At 40.7% G+C, this 16650-nt stretch overlaps 1 protein-coding gene across 9 annotated transcripts in view; it reads right to left on the bottom strand.

Annotated features, from left to right (window-relative positions):
- Positions 1-16650, bottom strand: part of DGKH (diacylglycerol kinase eta) — a 204830-nt gene that overhangs the window by 104096 nt on the left and 84084 nt on the right. For 8 of the 9 annotated variants that reach the window (XM_032314572.1, XM_032314575.1, XM_032314568.1 and 5 more), the window contains exon 4: positions 14746-14826. In XM_032314572.1, the coding sequence (XP_032170463.1) occupies positions 14746-14826 (81 nt within the window). Of the gene's footprint in view, positions 1-6800; positions 7951-14745; positions 14827-16650 lie in introns of those variants that run through there. The other variant, XM_032314576.1, reaches the window with a different exon arrangement.

Below are 16650 nucleotides of genomic sequence, written 5' to 3'. Positions count from 1 at the left end.
AAGGATATAGTGAAATCATAGAAGATAAAGACAGCCTTTCTGTAGGCTGTGCTCCCCAATCCTGGTCTCCCTGGAAAAGGGACCTGGGGCAAAAGCCCCAGGGAGTCCACCAAGAAAGGCTTTCTGTGTTGCTTACTGTGGTATCCTATTCTATTATTTGTATAGATAAGTTCCATGTATAACAATAAACCACCATTTCTTCAAAGACTAATTAGGTTTGGATTCAAGTCAGTATTAAAAGTTTCTTAGGGAAAAAAAAAAAAAAGTTTCTTAGAATTCAAACAAATGGGGCACCTGGATGGCTCAGTGGGTTAAAGCTCTGCCTTAGGCTCAGGTCATGATCCCAGGGTCCTGGGATCGAGCCCCGCATTGGGCTCTCTGCTTGGCGGGAAGACAGCTTCCTCCTCTGTCTCTGCCTGCCTCTTTGCCTACTTGTAATCTCGGTCTGTCAAATAAATGAATAAATAAATCTTAAAAAAAAAAAAAAAAGAATTCAAGCAAACTGTAGCTATTCAATGTTTGGTCAGCCCCTAACATACTAGTTTCCTATTGCTGCTGTAACAAATTATTCCTCTTACAGTTGTGGCAGTCAGAAGTTTAGGGTCAAGGTGTCCAAAGGGGTGCATTGCTTTTGGAGGCTATAGGAGAGAATCTGTTTGCTTGCTTTTTTCCCTTCTAGTTGCAGCCTGTATTCTTTGGGGCTCAAGCTCCTTTCCTTGCATCAAGTCAACCTCCTAGTTCCTTGGTCAAATTGTCCCTGATTCCTCCTGCCTCTTCCTTATAAGGGCCCCTGTGATTTTACCAGGTGCACTTGATAGCCCCAGATAATCTTATCTCAAGATCCTTAACACAATCAAAACTACAAGGTCCCTTTTGCCATATAAAGTGACATTCACAGTTACAGACATTAGAATGTAAATATCTTTATGGTCCATCATTCAGCCTACTACCCCCATATCATAGATATAATGCAAAATTATAACTTTTGATATTGTAAAATGAACTGGTAAATCAATGACATGGTCCTTTATTTTCTTACTATATTCATATCTTAATGACTATCCATGGATACCAATGACACTTCTTCCAAATAATTAATAGTGAAGATCTTGAAAAAACAAGATACTTAGTGGCCTCTAATGTTGATAATTAAGCAGAATGATTACTCCTGCAGTATCTCACACTTTCAAAGTGCTTTGCTGTCAGTAGGATCACATATATTATCTCATTTAATCTTCCATATAAACTGGCCCACTTGATAGGTAAAAGCAAACTCGGTAAGTAGGAGAATCAGAGTACACAGTCAGGTCTTCTGGTTTCAAATCACACTTCTTTTCCCTGTCACACCAGACAAGTTGGGCCTGTTTCTCAGCTGCCTTTATGTGGACCACAGAACCTTACACATACCATGTGTAGCTCTAAGAAATCAACTGCCAGCAAAAACAATTTTGTCAAGATGAAACAAAAGCATTAAGATATAGAATGTTGCAGATTAGCAATAACAAGGTAATATTGTATGTAAAAATTTTTTAAAGAATTAAGCTATAATTCCAATTCACTATGTATGTAATAATAGCTATAACTATGCCCTATGACTAAAAACATACTTGGTTCACCAAAATTGGTATTTTTTTTTAAAGATTTTATTTACTTACTTGAGAGGGAAAGAGAGAGAAAGGGGACAAGAGCAAAAAAACAGGAGAAGCAGACTCCCCACTGAGCAGGAAGCCCAATGCAGGGCTCAGTCCCAGGATGCTGGGATCGTGACCTGAGCTGAAGGCAGATGCTTAACCAACTGAGTCACCCAAACTGGTATTTTGAAAAAAGCCTAAAAATTAATTAATAATCAGGACTTTTAACAGCAGACCAAAATCCATGAATATTTAGACTGCCAATATAAAGCAAGCATACTTCACAACCACCGAAAGTACATAGAAGAATTCAGAACTGAAAGGCAGTCTACACAAATCAGCTGTGTTATTCTACTCAGTTCACTTGGGAAGTTTCCAAGCTTCTCTTCAAGTTCAGCGCCCAAGTGTTTGAAAAGAAGTTCGCTTTCTCTGATAACCTCAGGTAAGAAGTTTTCCACTTTGACTTTCCATCACAACCTGCTATTCTTACCTCAACAGCACTTCTGTCCACTTACATATTAGCATTTGATCCTTTTCGGAGTCTGCCCACTTCGTGTCTGCTTCCCCACTGTACTGCAAAGGCCAAACATAATTCTAGCGCAGAGCATATTAATCTTAAGTGATGGGCAACGCAACGGGGTAAAGGAGCTACAACACTGTGATACCTACTGTGACAGTTTAAAACTGACACTCTTTGACTCCAGCACCAAATTTTCATTCATTCACTAGAAAGCACAGAGTGCCTTATTTTATGCCAAGCAACGTGGCAACTCAGGGACGCAGAGAGGAAAGACCCAGTCCTTGTATTCATGGAGCCTGCAGTTCAATGAGGAACACAAACAAGTAAACCGAATTCCGGGACAGTAGGTTACTGCCATCTTGCAAACCCACTCGGCTTAGCTTCCCAGCGCCTTCAAAATCTGAACCTGTATTTACCTGTCAGCACCCAGGGAGCTCCTAGAATGCAGTGAAAGGAAGCCAAGCAAGGTCAAAAGTCAGGGAAAGCTTTCCAGGAAGTGATATTCAAGCAAGTAAGGGTGAGAGGCAAGTGAGATTTGGGGAGGGAGATTTCTTTGCGGAAGGAGCCAGGGGGAAGGGAGAGGAGGAAGGGATCCTGCAAACAAAGGGGCATGCAAACCCCTAAGGAGGAAAGGTCAAGATAAGGGCTGGGTATTGTGAGTAGCATTAGATGGCCACCACCGGTGGAAGAAAAAGAGAAAGTCAGAGAGGTAATCACAGAAAACCTTTTATCATGCTAAGAGGAATGAATCTGAAGCTTACAGCGACAGAGCACATTAACGGGTTGTCAGCCAGGAAGAGCCAGGAATCACACGTTCTAGACAGAGGCTGGCAGTTGTACAGAGGGTCAGCTTGGTGGTCGGGTCCCAAGGGAGAAGACTTTTTTTTTTTTTAAGATTTATTTATTTATTTGAGAGAGAGACAGAGAGAGAATAAGGAGGGGCAGCGGGCGAGGGACAGAATCCCCAGGCAGACTCCCCACTAAGCCCGTTGAGGGGCTTGATCCCAGGCCCAGAGATCATGGCCTGGACTGAAATCAAGAGTCTGACACTTAACCAACTGATACCCAGAGGAAGACTCATGAACCTTTGGAAATGGCCTGACAGGCCATGAGGTGACGGCAGCAGTGGGCTGCTGTGTATGAGACCATGACATGAAGATGCGGGCAGAGAGGACACACAAAAAAGAGTCAATAGTTTTCTGGAGACAGAATTAATGGGACTTGGTGACTGTGGTTGTGAGGTGTGACAATGAGGGAGAAGTCTGGACAACTCCGGCTTTCACATCTGGAATGGAAATAGCTTCCAAGTCCAAAATAGTAAGAATTACCACTTCCGGAGTAATTTTAACACGCCAGGACCTGTGTGTGCTAAACACAAAATATATTATTTATAGAAGATAAGTAAGATTTATAGAAGGCACAAGATCTTACGGCGTCTACACAACCTCAAATGTAGCAACCTGTTTTACACTTGAGGAACCTAAGGCTCAGAAAGGTTTGTCATTTGCCAGAGGTCACAAAGCACACGTAGGATCTGAAACTAAATTCTGCCTGCATTCCTAGCCATCTACTAGAGAATGAAGGCATAGTAAAGAATTTACTGACATTACCCTACAGGAATAGGCAGAAAAGCCTTCACATGCTGCTCACTTTTTCTCCTCTTAAAAAGAATCAGGGCAACTGTACAGTTGTATTTAAATCCTACATATACTTGTGTATACTTTAAAGATGAGCAAGAAAAGGTGCTAGTAAATTAATAATAAAAACAACAACAATAATAAATGTGCTACCTCGGGTCTCTGCAAACCAGGAACCTTTAGAAAACAAAATATTGACAGGATATATATAATCATATATATTATCATATATAGTATGATATATATACACATGTCATATGCATAATCATATATAGTATCTTATTTGTACATTGTACACAGGATAATGAGAGGGGTATTTTTAGTATTAATTGTAAGGATCACAAGGATCACAGTGATTTTAGAAATGATTTATGTAGGCTGCCACATACACTCTTACTGTAAATTAGCGGTGAGTATTAGTTAATGGACACAGCAGAAGTTTTACCACTCATTTAATATTTTCAGAATGTACCAGAGAATGGAACAAAGCATTAGCCTCATTCCCTTGGCACAAGCTCTATTGGTTTATAACCGTAAATTGCTTTGTACAGAACACATATGTAACGGGAAAGTTCAAAACAAAACAATTATCTTGTTTATACCAGTCACCACAAAAGTAAAACATTTCTAAAACCTAAATTTTCCATTACACCATGATCATACTTAAGGAATACAGAAGACATCTGAATATGCTAGAAACTTTAAAAAGAGCCATGAAATGACACTAAAGGAATCCTTTAAACCATTTTAATAGGTTTTTAAAGCATCTCTCAATTGCCTACTAGACATTACCAGGGTATCTTACTATCATTTCAAATTCATAGTGTCTAGTTCACAATGTTTTTTTTTTTCACTACCAATAAACCTACTTGTATTCTCATTTTCTACCCTTAATTAAAGGCATCATTTATATAGCAATCCCCCCAAATTCAACAACTCTACATTAGCTTCCTCCTCTCTCTTCTCCCTTCCTATTAGCCACACCTTTCCAGTCTTTCCCACAAGATCCCTCATGTATTACTTCCTTCCCTCCCATTACAGATGATCTGATATACCCTTATAATGGTTCCCTTGGACTGTAGCAGTGTCCAACTTGGGCTTCCTGCTAAGTCCATCACTCTTGTCAAATACATCTGATAAGAAGTTGCCAGAAAGGGCTCCCATTTAGCATTTAGAATTTTCCTTTGAATAAGGAATGAGCATTTGTGACACAAACAAAAAAATTTTAACCCAAGTCTGCCCCCCAGCTACCAAGGCTCCCTCCTAAAGGCAAATATCTGTCAGCTTATCTGTATCTCTTCAGAGATAGTCTCTGCATATACAACAAATATGTGATCTTTCAGGGTTTAAATGCATGACTGTGGGCCCATACACACAACACCCCACCCCCACCCTCACACAGAGTAAAAAACACTGAGTAACATTTTATACATGCACACTGTTCCACATCTGGCTTTTCACACTGAATACAATTTGGAGTTCAATGTGTATTATTATATATGGAGCCGATCCCTTCTTTTTCATAGTGGTGTAACATTGTACTATGTGAAATAGTTCATAATTCATTTCAACCAGTCTCTAACTTGCACATTTAGGTTATTTCCAATCTCATGCTATTACAATGGGTAAGTAGTCTTGTACGTATGTTTTGGCACACATAAACAGTACTTTTCACCACCTCTGGGAACGCTGGATAATGTGGGCAGTGAAGGCACTGATGAACCCAAGACTCTTTTTACAACCTAACCTGTGAAGTACCTATCTTGGTCATACTGTATTTAACCTCAGGTTAAAATCTTTCTTTTTCAGCAGCACGTTGAAGTCCATCTCTGTCAGTCCTTACTGGTGGATATGCTTTTATCCATCCTGAAAAGGCATGTATAACCTAAGCCATTTTTGATGAGCAACACTTCACTTGTACAAAACAACAACTTTAAATTTCTACAAAGGTCCCCAAAGGGAGAAGGATTAGCCGATTTGTCTTGACAGTTTTTCTTGCATTATGAGCCCAGCAAATAGAGCACCTCAAGATTTTAGTCTAACCACAAAAGGACCAATGGTTTGTTTCCTAGGACTTTGGTCTGAGGAAGCTTATCATAACATTAAGAAGTGTACTCTTGGAAAAGATGCTATACCATTCAATGAAAAGATAAACATGATATACCTATGGAAACAATGATCAACTATTTCATTTCTAAAAGCCTGATGTCCAAGTTAGAAAAAAAAGGAATGCCAATTTCAAACTCCACTTATAAATTATTAGCTTTCATCGACTAAAGCCATCTGAACTGCATGTAAGTCAATTTTAAGAAGCAAAACAGCCACTCAAATTGCATTAATGTGGTATGATTTTTGAATGCCAAAAAATAGTTAAGCCAACATATACATAAAAAAATCTGTGGTCTGCCAAGATCAGGCATGGAATAATTAGGAGACCACCACAACCATTAATCACAGCAAGAATCATGTTTGTAAGACTTGTCGTTGATTAAAAAATCACCTGAGTCACGACGTAGAGTTCAACTAGAATACAAGTAATTATGGGTATGTTATAATCCAACCTCACTGGGGGAAATTAGGAAACCGTGCTCTCTGGCTAAATCTTGAAATGACAAATTTCTCCCAAAGGAACACTAGAGTTTACATTCATTCATTCAACAAGACATATTCTTTCATGCGTTTGACAAATATTTATTGCTTTCCCCTTTGTACCAGGTCTTGTGTTAGCCCTGGGGATCCAGTGGTGAGGAAGATAGTCTGCGTCTGCAAGGAAATTTCAGTCTCTGCCACCTCCCCTTACTCCCTCCCACATACACACACACCATGCAAAGATCTCTCCAATAGCATCTCAAAGGATGGTCACTTAGCTCTTGCTGTGTGGTAGAATGACAGAGTGTGTGGAAAGGGCCAGGGAATCTCTAAATCCACTATTCCTCACCTACTCTCAGTAAACCCCAAGAGCTGGGAGCCCCAAATTCCACACTAGCTATGCATAGCTATTAGCCATCCAACCTTGAGAAATTCATTTCAGCATTGTGAGCCTGAGTCTGCTCTGAGAACGCTGTTCTTGAAAGCCTTTTCCAGTTCATAGGGAATGAGAGAATTTGAGATTTCTAATAATGGACAGAGCTATTACATCACAAAAGGCCTGTTCTATCAGATGGCTCAAGTTAGAAAGCTCTCTTTTACGCAGAGCTAAAATTGTCCCTCTGTGAATTCAACTGTGAATCTTGTCCTGCACCCTGAAGTAACACAGAACCTGTAAACCACCTCTTATGCCTGACAATCCCTCAAATATTAAAAAGATGTCAGATTTCCCCAAATCTTGAAGATAAAAAAGTGGTCTCTGGTATCAATCCCATGACTTCGCAGATCTTTGTATAATATTGGTTACCGTCCTCGGTGAGCTCTTTATCAACACTTCAATTAAAAATAAAGGACCCCAAATAAAATGTAGTATTCTAAATTGGCAGTAGGACCAGCAGGGCTAACTAAGTACCTGGTAATATGACAAGATTCTGTGATGGACTTGGGGGAGAAAAGATAACTGAAATATAACGAACAATTAGAGGAGAACTATGTGGGCCATACTCACTTAAAGCTTCACAATAAAGAGGTAGGATAGTGGAGAGGTCCAGTACAGACTGCTGTCAGATGACCCAGATGGGTTCAGATTCTAGTTTGTACATGTGTTAGGTGTTAACTTCTCTGTTTCAGATATCTCATCTACAAAACGGAGAGCATGATAGTACCTATCTTATAGGACTGATATAAAGAATGAATGATTAGCATTTAGAAGAGGTACATAATAGTTACAATAAATATTACCATCAGAATAGGCAACTTATTTATCTAAGGGATTATTTATTTAGATGAGTATCTAAACACCTGTTTTGTGATGTGAATTGACAAATGAGGAGAAAATAACATCTCACCCCTTTCTTTGTAACTAAAGATTGAAATACTAATGGATATAAGTAAACTGACACTTAGGTTCAAAGGATGTGGTATTTCTCTTAAGAGAGAAGATGAACTGAATTATAATAACAGAGAGGAAGCCAAGGAAAAAAACAAAATAAACAGAAAGTACACATTAAAGAAAGGAGTTCTTTAAGAACATTTTCCCCCGGGGTGCCTGGGTGGCTCAGTGGGTTAAGCCTCTGCCTTTGGCTCAGGTCATGATCTCGGGGTCCTGGGATTGAGCCCCACATCGGACTCTCTGCTTAGTGGGGAGCCTGCTCCCCCCTCTCTCTCTGCCTACCTCTCTGCCTACTTGTGACCTCTGTCTGTCAAATAAATAAATAAAATCTTTAAAAAAAAAAAAAAAAGAACATTTTCCCCCTCCCATTAAAACACAGCCCATTCGTTTCAACTGTACTATGAATGTATAATTTTCAGCATTTCAGGTCCTGGATGTTCTCTTTATTTTCTTGTTTTTATGCATATTTTTTGAAACTTCACTGGAGGAATTAACTCAAATGCTAATCAACTTTCAGTCGTGTCTGCTGCGGCAAGTGACCCTGAACTAAAATGACTCTGTTCCAGTGCTTGGCGAGCTCTAAAAATAAGTGCTACCACGTGGTATCCGTGTTTCACACAGTCGAGTAAGCCAGCGTGGGTGTGCAGTCACTGTGAGATTCCAAGTACACTCGTAGATCACTCATTAAAAATGTGAAGGGTAGGGACGCCTGGGTGGCTCAGTTGGTTAAGCAGCTGCCTTCGGCTCAGGTCGTGATCCCGGCGTCCTGGGATCGAGTCCCGCATCGGGCTCCTTGCTCCGCAGGGAGCCTGCTTCTCCCTCTGGCTCTGCCTGCCACTCTGTCTGCCTGTGCTCGCTCTCGCTCGCTCTCTCTCTGACAAATAAATAAATAAAATCTTAAAAAAAAAAAAATGTGAAGGGTAGGGGGCACCTGGGTGGCTCAGTGGGTTGAGCCTCTGCCTTTGGTTCAGGTCATGATCCCAGGATCCTGGGATCAAGCCCCGCATCACACTCTCTGCTCAGCTTCCCTCTCTCTCTGCCTGCCTCTCTGCCTACTTGTGATCTCTCTCTCTGTCAAATAAATAAAATCTTAAAAAAAAAAATGAAAGGTAGTTAAATAAACCAAATAAATTATCTCTATATTTTTCCAGTTAAAAATAAAAATTGCTTTCTGTACAAACTTCCATAAAAAGTTCTGACAGTGTCAATACAATACTTTCTTTAAAAACGATGACTACGGGGTGCCTGGGTGGCTCAGTGGGTTAAGCCGCTGCCTTCGGCTCAGGTCATGATCTCAGGGTCCTGAGATGGAGTCCCACATCGGGCTCTCTGCTCAGTAGGAGGCCTGCTTCCCTTCCTCTCTCTCTGTCTACTTCTCTGCCTACTTGTAATCTCGATCTGTCAAATAAATAAATAAAATCTTTAGAAAAAAAAACGATGACTATGTACTTAAGATTGAGCCTACTTGTCATTAAAATTGAAAGAAAACAATTATTTGAACAGCAGATTTTGAAAATCTAACGTATGCCATGGCGATTGTGACGCCTGTCCATTCAATAAAAAAAACCTCTTAGTTAGAAAAAAAAAAAAAAAAGGCCCGAGAGCGGACCGGCAGGAGGGGCCAGGGCAGAGCCCAGGCTGCAGGGCTTGACCCTCCCCTCCCCTCCCCACTCCCAACAAAGCTCTTCGTGAGCCTGTGCAAATGGCTACCAGTTACAATCGACATTTCATTCAACGCATAAGGGTGGCTTTTTCCCATAACATCTATTAATATGAGATAAAAGTGGAAATAAATCTTCACCACACCTCTGAAAGAGAGGCAGGGTGATCTCGAGATGAAGTTCACCCATATTCTTCCTTAAAATCCCCCAACTTATTAGGAATTGACAATAGACTATCACCTGTGAAGGGATGGGGTGATAACCTCAGGATAATAACAGCCATTAGCACTTACTAAACTCCATGTGCCCATCACGATGCTAGGGAATTAGAGTGCCCTAAAATCCTCACAACCCCATGGGACAGGTTCCACTATGATCCTCAGTTACAGAGGAACGGATTCACAGGGGTTAATGAATTAGTCCAAAGGCAGGTAGCTAGAGAGGGCCAAGCCAGCACACAAACCCATGCTATTTGACTTCACTTCATGGTCTAAGGTCTGCAACTGACTAAGTCACAAAAAGCTGGGATGTACACATCACGATGAGTGAGAAAGAGACAAAGAGAGCAAGTCGATGTGAGAAGAGAGACAGAACAGAGGCAAAGACTAACCAGATGGAAAGAACACTGTGTGAAAACGAAGAGCCCTGGATTAAGCATCAGGAGGGCTGGGACCCTTCCAAAGGGTGCATCAGTGTGACCAAGGGGGAAAAAAATCAATTCTTTTCTCCAGTCTAATAGAAGAACACATTTGCCTACAGCACAGAGGTGTATTAAAGATAAAAATGTTGATGTGAAAAACAGAACTCCAGAATATCATGCAGAAATCAGTAAAATAAAAAAGGAAATGCATAATTCAAAAAATGAAGGAAAAAAATAGGAATGTATCATAGATGCCACAATCATAGACAAGGCTATGGGGGAGCATAAACCACTCATAAATTAGGGATGAATATTAATGAATCCTGAAGGCTTATAAAATACCAACTAGGCTGTCAGGGGTTGTCCTTTTCCATTCCCTGATCACACCACTGACACCTAATGCACGGAAAATGCTTTCAGTGTCTTGTTGGTGCCATCAGGGGTGCCTGTTGTAGAAGACACCTATAAAACCCAAAACTCCAACAGAGGTCAAAATTCACCCCATACAAGGTAATTAAATATGCATGGATGTGGGGTGGTGGTGTATGTATACATATCTATCTCTATTTAAAAATCTGTTTATTTCGGGGCCCCTGGGTGGCTTAGTGGGTTAAGCCTATGACTTCAGCTCAGGTCATGATCTCAGGGTCCTGGGATCGAGTCCCACATCGGGTTCTCTGCTCAGCAGGGAACCTGCTTACTCATCTCTCTCTCTCTCTGCTTGCCTCTCTGCCTACTTGTGATCTCTCTCTGTCAAATAAATTAAAAAATCTTTAAAAAAAAATCTGTTTATTTCAACACTGTGAGATATGGAGGAGAAGAACCCAGTTATGCTGTGTGACCAACAGAAACAGTCAGATAACAAATGGGTGTTGTTTTTAAGTCACTAAGTTTGTGGTAATTTGTCACAAAGCAATAGAAAACTAATATGTACCCAAGGTGATTTTTGACAACCAAAACAACAAGATAATTATTAACTCCAGGGATGGAAGCACAGGACTGTGCAAGGAAGGATAAGTAACCACTGAGTAGGTAGGTCTGAACCATGTCCACAGATCCTTTGACGCGACCCTCATGGTGTCTCTATCCCCTTCCTTGAAGCTCAGCCAACCTGAGTTACTCACTCATTCTGACAGAATGCATGGAAACAATGCAGAGTAACATCCCATGTGAAGTCAGTTTCTGCCAAGCTCTCCTGAAACCATTTTACTAGAGAGTTTGGGACTGGGTTTTCAGGCAAAGCATAGCTTTTCTATTTTCCATTTGCTAATCCCAGATTTTCCATTCACTATTGTTCCCTGTCAACATAGCATCCTCAGGGACTTCAAGGCATAGCTGTAGCAAAGTTGAATATGGCCACTCCCGTATTTTCCAGTCATAATACCACTAAACTATACCATTAACCTTTGACATGAACTAGCCAAAATAACAGTATCAATAGCAGTCAATGCAATCCAGAAAGGTAGGATATTTAAATATTTAAAGATAGGGAAGATTGTCAATTACTGGTTAAAAGCCTATCCCTTCTTCTATTGTATGCCCTAGAAAGTTCTACCAAACTCATTTGCTGTAAAACTCTAAGCAATCTGCCTAATATTTTAGTCTCCACATTTCTAGTCCAACAAACCTCAGAAATAATATCTGGTTGAGTGGATAAATCTCTTGAAAATATTTCAACAAGAAGTCTTCTCATGTGTAAAATAAACTTTCATCTTATTAATTAAATCAACAAATACGGATAAGGTACTCTGAGGTAAAATGATATGACAGAGTCTTCTGTCTTCAAGGAGATTATAATAAATGTAAGTACCTAATTAAGTACAAGGCAGAACATAGTGAGTTCTTTTTTTTTTTTTAAAGATTTTATTTATTTATTTGACAGACAGCACAAGTAGGCAGAGAAGCAGGCAGAGAGAGAGAGGAGGAAGCAGGCTCCCTGCTGAGCAGAGAGCCCATGTGGGGCTCTGATCCCAGGACCCTAGATCATGACCTGAGCCGAAGGCAGAGGCTTTAACCCTCTGAGCCACCTAAGTGCCCCAGAACATAGTGAGTTTTATAATAAGAAAGGCACTACAGGAGAGACTGAATGTACATGGAGGTCCAAGAAAGAGTTCTTCAAAGGATTTGAATAACTTCTCTCAAATCCAAGCTTTTCACTTCCTTTTACCTTTATCTACACCACTACCTTAGACCTGGTCTTCATCTGAAATTGTTCTATCCTTCAAATCTTCAATTTTGGAACTCTCTATCAGACTAATTCTAGATCCCTGTCAAGGGGAAACCCTTATTGCCCACTCCCCCATGAGTCTCCACAGAGGGGAGAGGACTATGGATCACTCCCACGGGGAAGGCAAGTGGTTCATCAGCCTACCCCACCTTCATTTGGAAGGAAGGAAAAAGAAGCAACAATTGATCAGAAACTCTGATTAGGCCTCCAACAATTTATCAGAAGCTTTGAATTTAGAGGTTGTTGAATCTTGTTCAGCAACAAATAAGCTGTCCCTCACTCCTTACATTTTATCTCAAGAACTTGTAATACAGAGGGGAAGATGGATGACTTACTGATCCCTCAAATATCCAACAATGCCTTTGTCTTTCTGTCCAATAAGACCTATAAACCATCAACCCTGGATCAATTTAGCTGTTGTTCTCTTTTCCCATCTTAAAAAAAAAAAAATGTGAAAGGCATAGGAATTAGGTACATTAGTAAACCTGATCTCCGTCCTTGCTAGACTACTACCTCAGAATCTACTCCAGGTCCCTATCCAGTTTCAATTCTCATTTTCTATAGAAGCTACTCCAAACCCAAATAAACTCTGACTCCTAGCAGATGACCTCAGCTTCAATTTCACTGAGAGAACAGTAGTATTCAGGTTTGGAATAAACAGGGTTCCTGCGCACACCTACCTCCATCAGCTTTCTGTCTCCTGGTCAGTGCTTATCTCTACATGCTCTCTGGCTCCCATGCTCCATCCATTCTCCTCTCTCTCCTGACACTTCAACTTTTGAACCCAACAACTTTTTTCCTCTCTTCATGCAGACACACTCAAAACCAGTTTCAACAAAACCCTCTTGAAGCCTGAATATCATACTTGTTCTCCTTCTCCTAACAGCCAAGCTTTTCAAAGAAGCAATCCACCCCCACTACTCTGCCTTCCCACCTGATCTTCAGGGAAGCCCAATGCACACCAACCCCTCCCCACTCCCCCCCAAGTTACTCCGGTCAATGTGACCCAATGACCTCCAAGTTAACAAATTCCACAGACGCTTCTCATTTCTTCTTTGACTTGATCTCTCTACAGTACTTGATGTTCAACAACTTCCGTCCTAAAACTATCTTCCACAGACTTTTCCTAACATCATCGCCTCCCAAGCCTCCTTCTATACTTTCAGAATGCTCTGTCTTGATTGGTCAAACTTGAAATTTTAACATTTTCCCAGGATTCTATTCTTGGTTTTCCTCTCCTTAAACAAAAAGCTCCCTGGGGAGGTGGGAGGGATACCAAGGATTATCCCACGTGCCAGTAAATCCATATGGCTAAATCCGAATGCATTTACTTCCTCCCCCACTCCACCCCCTACCCCCCACCAGCGCTTACCTCTATCATGGCACTGCTCTGTGTTTGTTTATCTGTCTGTCCTCCCCGCCCTGGCAAGCCTGGGAGATGGGACACAGCGCACCACTGTCAGCAGTGCTGGCTTCTCGAACAGGGGCTGGGAGTGTGGACGGGGGCAACAACATAGCAGGAGCAAGTCATCTTAGAGGACCTAGGAATATGAGGTTATAAAAACTACCCCGGAGGAACTTCACTGAACTCCGAATATTTTGAGAGAAATAACAATCTGTTTATTCATCTCCGAATCTCTTGTGCTTAGCGCAAGTGCCTATCCCATGGTGGGGATTCAAATCGTATTTTTTGAATGAAAGAAGTAGGAGAAGAATGAGATATCTGAGACTGGCTTTGAAGAACTGGTAGAATTTCAACAGCCAGAGAAGGAGGAGAAATGAGTCAAGCCAGCGGGAATGGGAAAAGCCCAGGCACGGACAGAAATGGCAGACTGGTGGGGTACCAGAGGACGAACGGTCTCAGTAACGCTAGAATGCCGAGGTATGATTTCACAAGACTCGAGGACGGAGCTGCAGCTGTTAACTTGACAGGCAAGAGTGAGCCAGTTAGGTCTTTCCAGCAGTGTGATTTGTAATTGGAAAAGAATCAGCTGGAACAGAGGATACCTCTTAAGTACCCATCAAATGAATCACTTATATGAGACTAAATGAAGACCTGAACCACAGCAACAGAGAAAAGTAGAAGAGAAGGGAAAACATTATTTTTAATATTGAAGGTAAGAAACAGACTTCTTGAATATTCCAAAACAATGGAATTCATTGTAGTATTAAATTTAAAAGAGGTGACAATTTTAAAGCACTAAAATTAAAAGGCCTAAAGTGGAAAATGTTGTAAATATTTTTAGAGAATAGATTTAATATGTTGGCTTCTTGACCCAATCATGAACAGTACTGGGTATACAACATACTTATCAAGTTTACTGTGTCAGCAGGAACTCCAACATGTGTAAGTCGACACAGGGTTGGTAAATGAAGAGGACACTCTGTACGCACTTAGGAAAGGTCCTTCTGTAACTTTTGAGAAGGAATTCAGCAGAATATAACCATACCGTAAAACTGTTGTTCGCATTTTTTGTGCTTGCTTCAGCTACACTGGCATCTGAGAGGTCAACTTCATCGAATATCAGAGACTGTTAATGAAAAAGAACACAAACACATTAAATGAAAACCTAACTCAATGCTCATCAATAATTTCTCCCCCCCCGCATCAGGACATGACTCTGAAGCCACGTCAGGAATTAGGAATAGAAAATGAAGAAAAAGTCATTAGTGAGCCCTCTGCAACATCTTCTTAGGAAGAGTAAAACCACAAAGTACAACTAACTCATAAATCCCAAACTTTCAAGGTCTTCAAAGATCCCCACGGCACAGAGTTTCAATGCAAAATGCTCCCTGCTCTCTAGAAGCATAATCTACGGGAGCCTCCTTAGTGTGTTGTGCACATGCGCGTGCATACACATGCGTGCACACGCACACACGTACGTGCACACACTCACACACACACACAGAGTTATACCGTTTGACAGGCAACAGCCTAGAACAACTTTGCCAGGAAGGCAGAGGCAACATCATCACTCCCACATCTGCTAAGTGAGAAATGAGAACTAGTCCTGGCTCGGATCGTGGTGAGTTACTAAACTTTCTGAGACTTATTTTCCTCATCCATAAATGAGGTTGAATGAGAAGGTGAGTGTGCTCTGCAAATATAAAATGATGTTTCGTTCATACTCTTAAAAGTGGTTTCAATGAAAAAGTTTCCATGATAAAAACTCCACAGAAAGGGAATCTTTAATAATATTCGATTTAGAGATCAGAAAATTCTACTAAATAAATGTATCCTTCCCACTGTCAGTCATTTGGTCATTGTTCACACTCATTCGATGTTCTTGCAGCAAGGCAGGGGTAACAAAGCAACTTTAGAAACTCCAGAAAAGGGGCCCCTTCCACATGCATCCTAATGTTTACAGCAGCAATGTCCACAACAGCCAAACTATGTAAAGAGTGCAGATGCCCAGTGACAGATGAATGTTAAAAGAAGATGTGTTGTGTATACACACACATACCATGGAATGTTACTCAGCCATCAAAAAGAATGAAATCTTACCTTTTGCAATGACGTGGATGGAATTAGAGGGTATTACGCTAAGTGAAATAAGTCAAAAGACAAATACCACATGATTTTATTTATATGTGGAAATTAAGAAACCAAACAAATGAACATAGGGGAAGGGAAGGAAAAATAAAATAAGATGAAATCAGAAAGGAAGACAAACCATAAGAGACTCTTAACTATAGGAAACAACCTGAGGGTTGCTACCGGGGAGGTGGGTGGCAGGATGGGTTAATTGAGTGATGGACGTTAAGAAGAGCACTTATAATGACCATTGGATGTTATATGCAACTGCTGAATCACTAAATTCTACCTCTGAAACTGATAACATAGCATACGTTAACTAAATTGAATTTAAATAAAAATTAAATAAAAATAAACTTACCAAAAAAAAAGAAAGAAAATGGGTCCTTTGATAACTTCCACACCACCCCCAAGATCCCTGGCGGGGTTGAGGGGTATGTAAGTCCACTTCACTCCAACCAATATGACTATCAGACTTGCTCCCCAACCAGAAAGAATTTTTAATTTAGCGCAGGAGAAGAAACAGATAATGACTAATGGTAATATAAGATGGTCTATTGAAAATGCAAGGGAAGAAATACTACAGAATGCTATGGAAGGTCACGGATCATTTCCCCTGCAGAAAACATTCAAACTCTTGCTCTTGTGAATGATGGAATAAAGACTTTTTGAGGGGATCTTAAGGAAAATAGGGAATTTCATCAAGTAGAGATGGAGGGAAAGGTCATTTGCAGATGGTAATCATGGGGCAAGGCCAAGGCTATCAAGTGTTTGGTGCTGCCGAGAGACAAATGCAGAAAGGCAGCATGGAGCCAGATCA

Source organism: Mustela erminea, chromosome 15 (assembly GCF_009829155.1).
Source record: "Mustela erminea isolate mMusErm1 chromosome 15, mMusErm1.Pri, whole genome shotgun sequence".
In the NCBI taxonomy this organism is placed as follows: domain Eukaryota; kingdom Metazoa; phylum Chordata; class Mammalia; order Carnivora; family Mustelidae; genus Mustela; species Mustela erminea.
This window is presented reverse-complemented; position numbering and strand designations above follow the sequence as displayed.